At 42.9% G+C, this 11673-nt stretch overlaps 1 protein-coding gene across 1 annotated transcript in view; it reads right to left on the bottom strand.

Moving 5' to 3' along the window:
• The window catches only part of CASP8 (caspase 8), a 29783-nt gene that overhangs the window by 16296 nt on the left and 1814 nt on the right, over positions 1–11673 (bottom strand). The window contains 2 exon segments of the mRNA XM_023760219.1: positions 2965–3406; positions 5021–5191. Of these exon segments, the coding sequence (XP_023615987.1) occupies positions 2965–3269 (305 nt within the window). The 5' untranslated portion in view covers positions 3270–3406; positions 5021–5191.

Here is an 11673-nt window from a genome sequence, read left to right as displayed (position 1 = left end):
GAGCCCAGACTACCCCTCATCTCGGCCACTCCTCACCACCCTCCCACTGTCTCTTCTCCAAGCACACCCAGCTGCCCTGCCCCTCACCCTTTATGCCTCAACCTCTCCACACTCCCCTTGTCTGTCTTTAGACAACCACTCATCCACTAACAGCTCACGCACTGCCTAAGTGCATTCACCCTCTGTGCCTTTGTATCGCCCAAAGGGTGACAAATAATTGTCTGCTTATCAAGCTCTCCAAATCCCCTGAGAGAAGGGCCCAGGCCCTGTTTGCTTCCATAAGCTCAGAGGGTTGTGAGGGACAGTGTTTAAATGCAGGGGACCCAGACTAAGAATGTTGGAGCCTTGGTCCCTCCACGCATGAGCTGCGTGACTTCAGACACATTACACACTTTTGTCTTCATTGTAGACCGCAGATGCTTCTGTATCTATGCGTTGGAACGTGTTGGGGATTACATGAATACGTTTATCTGCAGTGCTTAAACCAATTTTTGGCAACGCACTAAGTGCTCGATACACGGCATTATTATTTCCTAACCTCTGATAGGGTTTGGGGATATGCTTGTTCAATGAGCAAAGGGATGTTTTATAAGTCGGCAAACCTTTCATTATTATGTTGTAAAGGAAACAACTTTAATGCAAAAACACGTTAACTTCCAAGTTAAATTAGAAAATTAAAATTCTAAAAATAGTAGAAATGGGAGTTACTTAGTATTATCGTCTGCTTCATCCTTCTTCTGGTGGAACCTGTACCCTGCAAGTATTTTGCTAAAGCTTTCTCGCTTTGGCCAAGACTGGGTCCAATCTAAAGCCACTGCCCCTTTCAACTTGACTACCAGGTATTTTTCCCTTTTACTTTCCTCATACTGAAACCTACTAGCTTTCTTGTATCATCGTTGTCTACAAATAAACCTGAATAGGTTATGACACTTTTTTAAAAAATATATTTTATTGCTTTTTTACAGAGAGGAAGGGAGAGAGAGAGTTAGAAACATCGATGAGAGAGAGAAACATCGATCAGCTGCCTCCTGCACATCTCCTACTGGGGATGTGCCCGCAACCCAGGTACATGCCCTTGACCGGAATAGAACCTGGGACCCCTCAGTCCGCAGGCTGACGCTCTATCCACTGAGCCAAACCGGTTTCGGCTATGACACTTATTTTTTAGGTAGCAGTTCTACTTTGACATTTTAAATGTCTAGTGGTTTCTTATAAATGGAAAGCGATCATACTAGTATATTTTTTATTTACTGGCTAATGATAAACAATGCAGAAGCAGTAGCTTGTGCTTGTGCTGGCTTTACTCCCCCCACCTCCAAACTAACATGTTGAATATTTTAACAGACAGATCCTGCCCTGGCAGGGACCCTGGCCCTCCCACAGGAGGGACAGGCCATGTCCGGCACTGACAGTTTGTCTCAGCCCAACAGCCTCCAGAAGACCAAGATGGTGGGCAGAAGCTGAGAGCTTCCAGGCTTCCTAGTTTGGGGGATGTTGTTTTTTAGGATTAATTGGTGCCTAATTAAAAAATCCCTTAAAAGAACTTCACAACCCTATTAAACCAAAATTACCCAGTACTGAATAGTATCCTCCTTCCCAATTCATGTTCACCCAGAACACATCACTGTGACCTTATTTTAAAAAGGTCTCTGCTGTTGTGATCTCATTGAAATGAGATCATACTGGATTCCAGTGGGTCCTAATTCAATGACTGGGTCCTTATAGGAAGAGGGAGCTTCAGACAAACAGACACAAAAGGAAGAATGAGGCAGAGGTTAGACTGATGATTCTGCAAGACGAAGGATTGTTGAAAGAGAGAAGTAGATAGTATGTCTCTATTTTTAAAGTCTTGAGAATCACGAAGATGTAACTGGCAGTGACTTGTTATCACCCTAGGTTACCGACTCTCCTACAGGTGGGGACGGGCTGAGCTGCAAGGCCTTCTGCAGGCCTGACACCCCAGTCAGTGTCATTTTCTCAGCAGCAGCAGGCCTCACGGGGGCTAAGCAATCTCTGAGGGCTCTGGCCTGGCCCATCTGGAACGCCTGGCAGTGTGTCCCTCATTGGAGGATTCTATAATGCTAGTGTGGGAAATTCTCCATTGAGAATTTCTACAGTCACCCACAAGCAAGTGGGAGGAAGATTTCAGGGTAAAAAGTAGTGATGCTTTATCCAAAACTAGAGGCCCAGTGCACGGATTTGTGCACTGATGGGGTCCCCAGTGTGGCCTGCAGGCAGCCGGGTAGGAGCCCAAGCCCTGGCCTGGCACCACACCGCTCCCGCTCATGCTGACCCCACTGTGCATTAGGCTCACCAGCCATGAGCCCAGCATGGGAGCGCACTGACCACCGGGGGCAGCTCCTGTATTGAGCAACTGCCCCCTGGTGGTCAGTGCACGTCATAGCAACCAGTCAACCAGTCGCTTTGGGTTTTATATATATAGATCAGGGGTCCTCAAACTACAGCCCTCGGCCACATGCGGCCCGCCGAAAACATTTATCCAGCCCACCCGGTGTTTTTGCCGCTGCTGTGTGCATAGGAATTTGTTCATAGTTTTTTTTAAACTATAGTCCGGCCCTCCAACGTCTGAGGGACATGAACTGCCCCTGTTTAAAAGTTTGAGGGACCCCTGATATAGATAGACATGGGCATCAAGAAAACAGAAACACCAAGACTACAGACACATATCAGAAAGAGAGTTAAAACATTTAGAAAGGTCTATTTTAATGGCAGCATACTTGCAGGTAACGTTTCACTTTACAATTTTTATTTTATGGTTTGAGCTTTTTTTTTTTTCTCTCTGAATTCTACATCAGGTCTCCACATTTCTTCACCCGGCCCTGATAGGACATCTTCTCAGAGCCTCCAAAGTCATTCTACATCAACAACCTGCAATCAACCCTCCCACAGGGATGTGTCCGCTCCCCGCCCCTCCCGTGCTGAGGCTGCAGAGATGGTCCCCACCTGTACGCAGAGATCTGAGCCCGGCCCGGGATCTGAAGCTCCCTCCGCATCTGCTCCTGGCTGGTTTTCAGGCGCTTTTCCAGCAGATCCAGCCTGTCGATTCGGAATAGCAGCTCCCTCAGGAAGGACAAGTTGTCCTCCTCCAGCATTTTCTTCTCCTGGAGTTTCTCAAAGAGCATCAAGGCATCCTTGATGGGCTCCTGCTTCCTTAGTGGGATGTAGTCCAGGCACAGGAACTTGAGCGAGGCCACCTCATCACTGCTCAGTGCTTCCCCAATCTCATACAGACAATTGCTGAAATCCATGCTTGTCCGTGTTGGTCAAATGTAGCTGTAGCCTAGGTCAACACACAACATTATGATGAGGAAGAAAAGCACCATTAACTGCTTGGTTCCCTCATCAAATGCTATGACATCATTTACAATACGCGTCAGGCATTTTGCTGTGGGTAGAGGGAAGAAAACAAACAGATAAGCTCCTGCTCTCAAGTAGCTTACTGTTTGGGATGGTAGATCTATAAACTAGCCAATGGTCAGAAGAGTTGTGATCAGGGTGCAGTAGGAATAATAAATGTGAAAATGCACTTGGAAGCAGTGGTTTTCCAACTCTCTGCAAAGTAGAAGGTGGCTTTGTTGAAGTCTTACTCCGACTCTCCCTTGCCTTAATAGGTGCCTGGAGAGCTGCTGGGTGAGAACTTTGGACTAGGAAACCTTGAACTTCCCATCCGGCTCCGTCATCCCCTCAGTCCCACAGACTCTGTGCCTTTGGCACTTTCCTTAACCTCAAATAACCTTAACGTGTTTAGACCCCTTTCCTTCCTAAAGCAAAGCAGATGGTTCCCGGCTCTTCAAGCTCCCTGCATTTACTGACATTCTTGGGTGAAAATGCAAATCCTGATTGCACTCAGAGGTATTAAGCAGAGGTAGTGAACCAGGACCCATATATTTTGTACATATGATATTAAAATAGAAATACTTTTGATTTGCACATTAAGGTAAGTGTTAGGTCTGATCAAATAATTGAATCAATTCCCCCTCCCCTGGAAACTGACCCTTAGACCACTTCACAACAGACATTCCCTTTTGCTTAAAGCACAGTCCACTTGCTAAGACCATCACCTCTCCCCTGCAGACCTTCCCAGGATCCGGACGTGCACAGGGAATTCTCTGCCCACCTGGAGTCCCTTAAAAACCTTTGACTCCCACCTCTGGGTGCTGGTGCCATTTGGGGGCACAGCCCATGTGGTATCCAGATGAACTAATAAATTTATAATCCAGAACCACTTTGGCCTCATGCATTCCTCCTTTGGTGAGCCTAACAGTAAGCTTTAAATTTTTTTAAGTGATCAAAAGGACTTTGAGCCTTTTAAAAACCACCTTCCTATCTGCACTTTGATTATAAAACCAGTGGGGTTTTTTGGTGAAATTTTAAAATGAGTTATAACATAGTCCCAGTTATCATTACATATACCCCCCCCCACACACACACACACACACATTTATATAAAAATTAAGATCAGGCTGCATATCCAGGTGTATACACATCCCCTCCACACCAGCCCCCACTTAACATTTAAAATAAACATTAATCCCTACCGTTAAATATTCTTCTTTGCCATATTTCTAATGTTTCTAGATTTTTTATCACGTGGATATATCAAAGCATTTTTCTATTTCTTTACTGCTAAAAAATCATATTGAGAGGGCGGCAGGCATCATCGGAAGCGCCACGTTGCACTTCTGCCGATGGCACTTTGGGCTTGTTTTAGTGAGGTCATTGCAGACATCACATTCATTGTCACAGTTGTTGGGCAAGTCTTCTTGAGTCAGGAAACTGAACAGATAGTTATCTCAAAAGACACACTTTGCGTTGGATTCACAAAGTCTCACGGCCGAAGCAATCGGTTATCATGAAAATGCCTTTGTTCAAACGACATCTTAAATAAGGGGCCAGCACCTCGCAGAAGATATTCAAAGTGCTACAAACAAAACTGCCGGACATATAAAGAGACAAACTAGCAAGCTCATCCCCTAAACCACACTCTATAGAAACACACCTGGGTGCTCAACAGGGTATGTTCCTGGCGTCTCATCACAGCGTGACGGGTAACCTCCAACAACTAGGAGCACCCCACATGTCCTCCAATGCAGGGACACTAGGCAAACTAAGGCGTAATCGTGCCACACAATATCGTGCAGAGGTTAAAAAGTGCACTCCATCTTCCGAACTACAAAGGGATATGGTGACAGTGAGGGAAAAAAGCAAGTTGCAATATAACAAAAAAATCATACACCTACTTTTTAAAAATACTCAAAGCAATACAATTAGATTTTCAGTGACTACAGACACGTGTGTAAAAGCTAAATCTGGAGGGAGACATACCGTACTCACCCAGTTGTTCCTCCTGGAGGTGGCGGGGAAAGAGACAACGCTGGGGGGAGTGAGGAAAAGGAATGTGCTAAGGAGAAAGCATGCAGGCATCCTCTGCGTAAATGAAATTAAACATTAAACACCAGCCTGGTGTGTTCTTGTGTTTAAGAGAGTGGAACCAAGTGCGTGGAGGAGGGGCAGGAAGTGAGGCTTTTGGGGAACCTGAGGAGAGAACCCCAGGCATGGAGACAAGATCACGGAGGAGTGACACAATCACATGCATGTTCTTACAAGAAAAAAAAAAAAACTAGAAGGACTAAGTATAACAGAAAACCGGAAAGCCAACAAAGGAAAATTGATAAAGTGTATTTAAATAAAAACTAAAATATTCTGAAAAAAAACCACAAAATTCCAAAAAATAAATAAATCTTGCACTGGGAAAAAATGGGCAGTAATATGTAATAGGAAAGGGACTAATTTTTTTTTTAATAGGACTCCTACATGGACACAGACAAATGGGGCAGTGAGGACCCGGGGCAGGGGTGGGGGTGAGCTGGAGGGGGTCAATGGGGGAAACAGGGGACATATGTAATACTTTCAATAATAAAGAACTATTTTTTAAAAAGAAATAAAGGGGGAGGCGAAAGAAAAGAATGAGAAAAACTAAAATGGGGAAAGGAGAAGAAAAATGAGAGGAAAAAAGAGAAGAGCGAAAGAAAATGGTGCAAAAATAATAAAAATTTTAAAAAATAAAAGGAATAAATAAATAGGGCTTCTATAAGTCAGTTTAAGGAAAAAAGAGAAAGACAACCATCCAATGCCTAAATGGGTAAAGATCATAAGTAGACAGAGAAAAAAGTACCAGTGGCTTTATTTTTTTTTATAACTAATGGCGTTTTTACATTTGAAAAGATGTTTAACCTCATTCACAATCAATTTTTTAAACGCAAATTGAAATTACAAAAGACCACTTTCAACAACAAAAAAAGGTAGGTGGGTAATTTGGCCACATCTGTCAAAATATAAAATGTACAGCTCCTTTGACCCCACAATTTAACTTGCAGGACTTTCCCCCTACGTTAGCTTAACACGTTAAGCGCCCTGTCAGACACCAGTGACTGAAACAGAAAGGAAGACTAAACAGGCTTGGCGCTCAAAGTGTTAAACATCAGTGTACGAAACGCATGTACAGGTTATTCATGGCAGCATTGCTTGAAATAATAAAGGAGCAGAAACAACTGTTTAGTGAAAATCAGAAGAGTTAAATAAGCTTTTAACCATGTCCGATGCACTCTAGTCAACTATTAAAAAGAATGGAAAGGGCATCATGGTTGGGTATGTGTGATCTATGTGATGTATTATTAAGTGGTGCATCGATTTCAGAATTCATAGATCTTTGAACAAAACACGCAGGAGGCTGCTTGGTGGTTGCCTCGGAGAAGAGGAAACAGGCCTGGGTGAGTGTGGGGAAGGCCTATGGGTGAACCGGAAAAAACATTTTTCCCCATTTCAAATTTTTACCATGTGCATTATAAATGTACGTACAAACCTCTAAATTAAAATCTCTATTTAAAGATCCATTTGTATTCATATACTCGAATGAGCCTAAACTAGGTCCAGCCCTGTTGGGTACCATTGGATTCAGTGTCTTTAAAATTTTATATCATTTCTAACCAGTGTTAAAATCTAATTTTACAGAATAAAATCAACCAGAGAGTCTAATGCAAGCAGAATCTTCTTTTTTCCCCCTCCCCAGTTATTTTTTTCTGATGATAACAATCCTTATTGTATTCATTTTACAAAATAAAGATAAAAAGAAAAAATCAAAATTACCTATGATTCCATCATCCTAAGATAAACACCTAATAATACTTTACTGTCTTTTGTACCAAATATTTTATGTCTATATATTTTCCCTCACAATTTGTTATAATAATGTTATGGTCATAAGGAAACCCTTCTAATGTGTGGAAATAATTATTGTGTGAAATAATTAATGTGTGAAATGTTTGCTGTGTGAAGACCCCAATACTCTGTAACTTCCAAAATGTGGTGAACCCCCACTATCTTGATGTGAATGCCCTGAGCCCTTAGCGTAAACATCCTGCTCCTAGCAAAGGCACGCCGTCTGGCCCACACTGATAAGACACAGTTGTTTACTACTGGCTATATAAGCACCAGATTTTCTCCAGTTGATGTCTCCTGCCTGAGAGGAGGACTCCACGTCACTCCGTGAGACAAGCCCCTGATTGACTGCTCTGCTGTGTGAGCCTGAACCAACTGCGGCCGCCTGTCTGTCTCTGTCTTCGTCGTCCGTCTTTTGGTGTGCATCGCCGGGTGGCCTTTGCTGGAGCCTAGGACCCACTAGGAATAGGTAAATAAACCCTGTGTGATTGCATACTAATTCTGTCTTGTGTGTTCATGTGTTCCGGTTTGGCTCAGCTCTCTAGACATTGAAGTACCAGGGGATAGGCCGTTATTGCTGACTCCTGGTCACCTGCGTTTGTCCCACTAAATCTAGACAGATAATTAATTAACTAATTGGGACATAATTGGAACACAATTGAACACACCATATTCTTGAGGTGTAGGAGTATTTTTCCATTGATAATGTCGTAAGTATATTGATGTCTTCATTTTTTCTTCTGCAATATGAATTTTAAAATCTATAAAGCGGCTAATCAAATGCATGGGCCATAATTTATGCAACCAGTCTCTGATTACATTTAGGATGATCTTAAAATGCAAATTTCTATGTACACCTCTGATTATTTTCTTAGACTAATTGCCCAGAAGTAGTATTAGAGTCAAAAGAAATAAACCTTTTTAAAGCTTTTGTTCAAAAGTGTTTTCTGACAGTATATATATACAGGGGTGGGCAAAAGTAGGTTAATAATAATTATTATTAATTACAATACAATAACGAACACATGATAATTCAAGAATAAACTCTGTGTTTCGTGTACTCACAACTGTAAACCTACTTTGCCCACCCTGTATGTATATTACAATTCAAGGCCAATGATTCTCTCTCATTAATTGATGTTTTTCTTTCTCTGTCCCTCTCCCTTCCTCTCTGAAATAAATAAAAATATATATACGTTTTAAAAATATTAATCTAACAAAGTTTCTAGCTCATGAGACTGTCCAGTAAACGCAGGCCCCAGGGTCCCTGTAGTTCGAACAGGAGTTTAGTTAGAACATGATTGGGGCTGGGCTCCTGTCCTCTGTAGCCAGCTCATCGCGCTCGTTTTATCATCTTTGCCGAAACATGACAATGTTTCCTAAGTGATTTTTGCATCGTATCAAAATGGCCACTTAGTAAATGCTAGTGAGGTTTCTTTCCTGGCTCAGGTTTCCAGCACACACTGGTACGACTGACAGTCGGTCTGTTTGTTTGTTTGTTTGTTTGTGTCACCTAGTTTTCTAGTCATAGTGCCTGGAAAGCAATCGCCTGCACAAGATTCTACACCAGCTGTGGGCAAACTACGGCCCGTTTGAAATGAATAAAACTAAAAAAAAAAAAAAGACCGTACCCTTTTATGTGATGATGTTTACTTTGAATTTATATTAGTTCACACAAACACTCCATCCATGCTTTTGTTCCCGGCCCTCCGGTCCAGTTTAAGAACCTATTGTGGCCCTCGAGTCAAAAAGTTTGCCCACCCCTGTTCTACACCAATAACCACAGGCTGCTGCTAGGCACTGGGTTCTAACTATAGGGACCCTGAGGCCTAAGTTTACTGAACAAACTGATGAGCTAGAAACTTGGTTAGATTAATATATTTTTTAATATATTTTTATTGATTTCAGAAAGGAAGGGAGAGGGAGATAGAAACATCAATGATGAGAGAGGATCATTGATTGGCTGCGTCCTGCATGTCCCACACTGGAGATCGAGCCCACAACCCAGGCATGTGCCCTGACCGGGAATTGAACCGTGACCTCCTGGTTCACAGGTCGACACTCAACCACTGAGCAACACCAGCCTCTAGTATAATTCTATTTTTAAATATTAAAATTATTTAAAAATTTTTAAAAGACCAAAAAATCACCCCAAAGCACAAAAACAGGAATTCTTAACTTCACTATAGGAGAGAGAGGTCAGAACCTTATAAACCGAGCCAGTACATGCTGAAGCCTAAATTTAGACCTCAGCCACAAATCCACCACTGTCTTATGGCCACGATTTAACTACAAATAAATCTCATCTAATCACAAACAATCCTGGCAATATTCTAGCAGCATCCCAGATCCTTTAGGGATATGGATAACGGGAAAAGAAATCCAAAACCTGCAGTCATCGTCTGAGACAAAAACCTGCACCTCATTCCAAGCTCAACAGGACTTGAAAATGGCGCAGGCCCAGCCCACAGTGATAGCGTGGCAACTCCCTCCCGTCCGGGGTGGCCACCTCAAAGTGGGGGCTCCCCCAGAACCTGCCAGCTGTCCACTCTGCACACAAACACTGTCCCCGCAGGCCCTGAAACCAGCGCTTTCGCACGGCCCAGTGAAGGTGTTCAAACCTCAACAAAACCCTGTCATTTTCAAACTGAATGACATTCCTAGGTTCACCTATAAATGCTAAACCCCACAAGTACAGTCTCAAATTTTGTTAGTAATTTCCTCTGTAATTTTTAAATTTCTCAAAATAAATAAATAAATGATTGAATTTTTAGGGCTGTGTGCATGTGTGCGTGTGTGTTTATGTGTGTTCATGTTAGTGGGCATCTATTGGGTGGGTACGTGCTGAGAAATGGTTAGCTGTAGCAGCAAAGTTCTTTGAGATGTAACATTTGCTTTCTATTCTTTGACAAGTTTCACCTGCATAAGAATCACTGTACTTGGAGCATTTCAGAAAAAACAAACAGGAATGCATCAACCTAAGCCAGTGGTCGGCAAACTCATTAGTCAACAGAGCCAAATATCAACAGTACAACGATTGACATTTCTTTTGAGAGCCAAATTTTTTAAACTTACACTATATAGGTAGGTAGGTACATTGTTATTAACTTAATTAGGGTACTCCTAAGGCTTAGGAAGAGCCACACTCAAGGGACCAAAGAGCCGCATGTGGCTCGCGAGCCGCAGTTTGCCGACCACAGATCTAAGCTAGAGAGGCCTTGAGATGTGCAATCTGTGGGCCCACAGGCTCTCGGCTCAAACATAAGGCTCATTTCCAGGAGCCCACGGCCACCAGATCCCACCCTCAACAGCCTAGAAAACCCTAGAATCAAAGGCCTTCCTCCCCAGAGGCCCAACTGACCTTACCAAAGGCAAATCCTGGGACCCTCACCGCTGTTCTTCACAGGCCTGGGACCCTCACCGCTGCTTGCTTTCCGCTCGTCTAGCCAAGCCAAGAGTTTAAGCCGAATGAAGAGTGAAGCAGGCTTTTACTTCCTGTTTTAACTGTGTGTGGCACCTCCCACAATTTCATAATAAGAAATTGTTAGTTTTAGCTTTGTAAGCTTGGGTGTTTTAGAGGCAAGTTTCATTACCATATTCCAAAATTAGAAAGCTGGACTAAATGATGACTAAGCTTGTTTTCTTTTTACTTCCAGAATTTACCAATAGTCTAGGTTTATCATAAATATTATGTTTTGCCTAGAAGATCAGGGTTCAATCCCAGTCAGGGCATATGCCTGGGTTGTGGGCTCGTTCCTCAATGTGCAGGAGGCAGCCAATCAATCAATGATTCTCTCTCATCATTGATGTTTCTGTCTCTCTCTCCCTCTCCCTTCTCTGAAATCAATAAAAAATATATTTAAAAACATAAAAAATATAATTTTGATGTTTTCATTCAATAAATATTGATTGAGCACGTCGGAGAGATGTTGAGATCTGGAAACTGGGGGGACACTCACCACAGCTCACAGAGGGTCTGCCAACTCCCACAGCTAAGTCTCGTGGTTTTCCCATCGACACTCAAATACAAGCGTCACCTCCATGGGCCCCTAGGCCACCAGGTCCCACCCTCAGTGGCTTACAAAACCCTGGAATCAACCCAGCCAACCTTCCCCAAGAGGCAATCCTCGGGCCCTCATCATGGTTGGAGTCTGGGAGACGTAACAGTGAACAAAACACACATTAGCCCGGCCTTCTTGCTGTCAGTCAGTTGAGATGTTCTCTGATGTTAAAAGTAGAAACAAACAAACAAAAAACACCTCTTTCCTTGAAACTTCCTTTTTTTCTTTCCACATTGGAATATAAGCTTCCAGATGACGTAGACCCATCTTACAGCTCAGAGGATTGAGTGAGGTGTCTGGACAGGCCTCGTCCCCCGAGAAGGGCTAGGACTCAGTGATGGCGAACCTATGACACTCATTTTTTTGGTTGATT

This window comes from Myotis lucifugus, unplaced genomic scaffold (assembly GCF_000147115.1).
Source record: "Myotis lucifugus unplaced genomic scaffold, Myoluc2.0 scaffold_3, whole genome shotgun sequence".
NCBI lineage: Eukaryota > Metazoa > Chordata > Mammalia > Chiroptera > Vespertilionidae > Myotis > Myotis lucifugus.
Note: the sequence above shows the minus strand (reverse complement) of the source record. Positions and strands in the feature narration are given on the sequence as shown.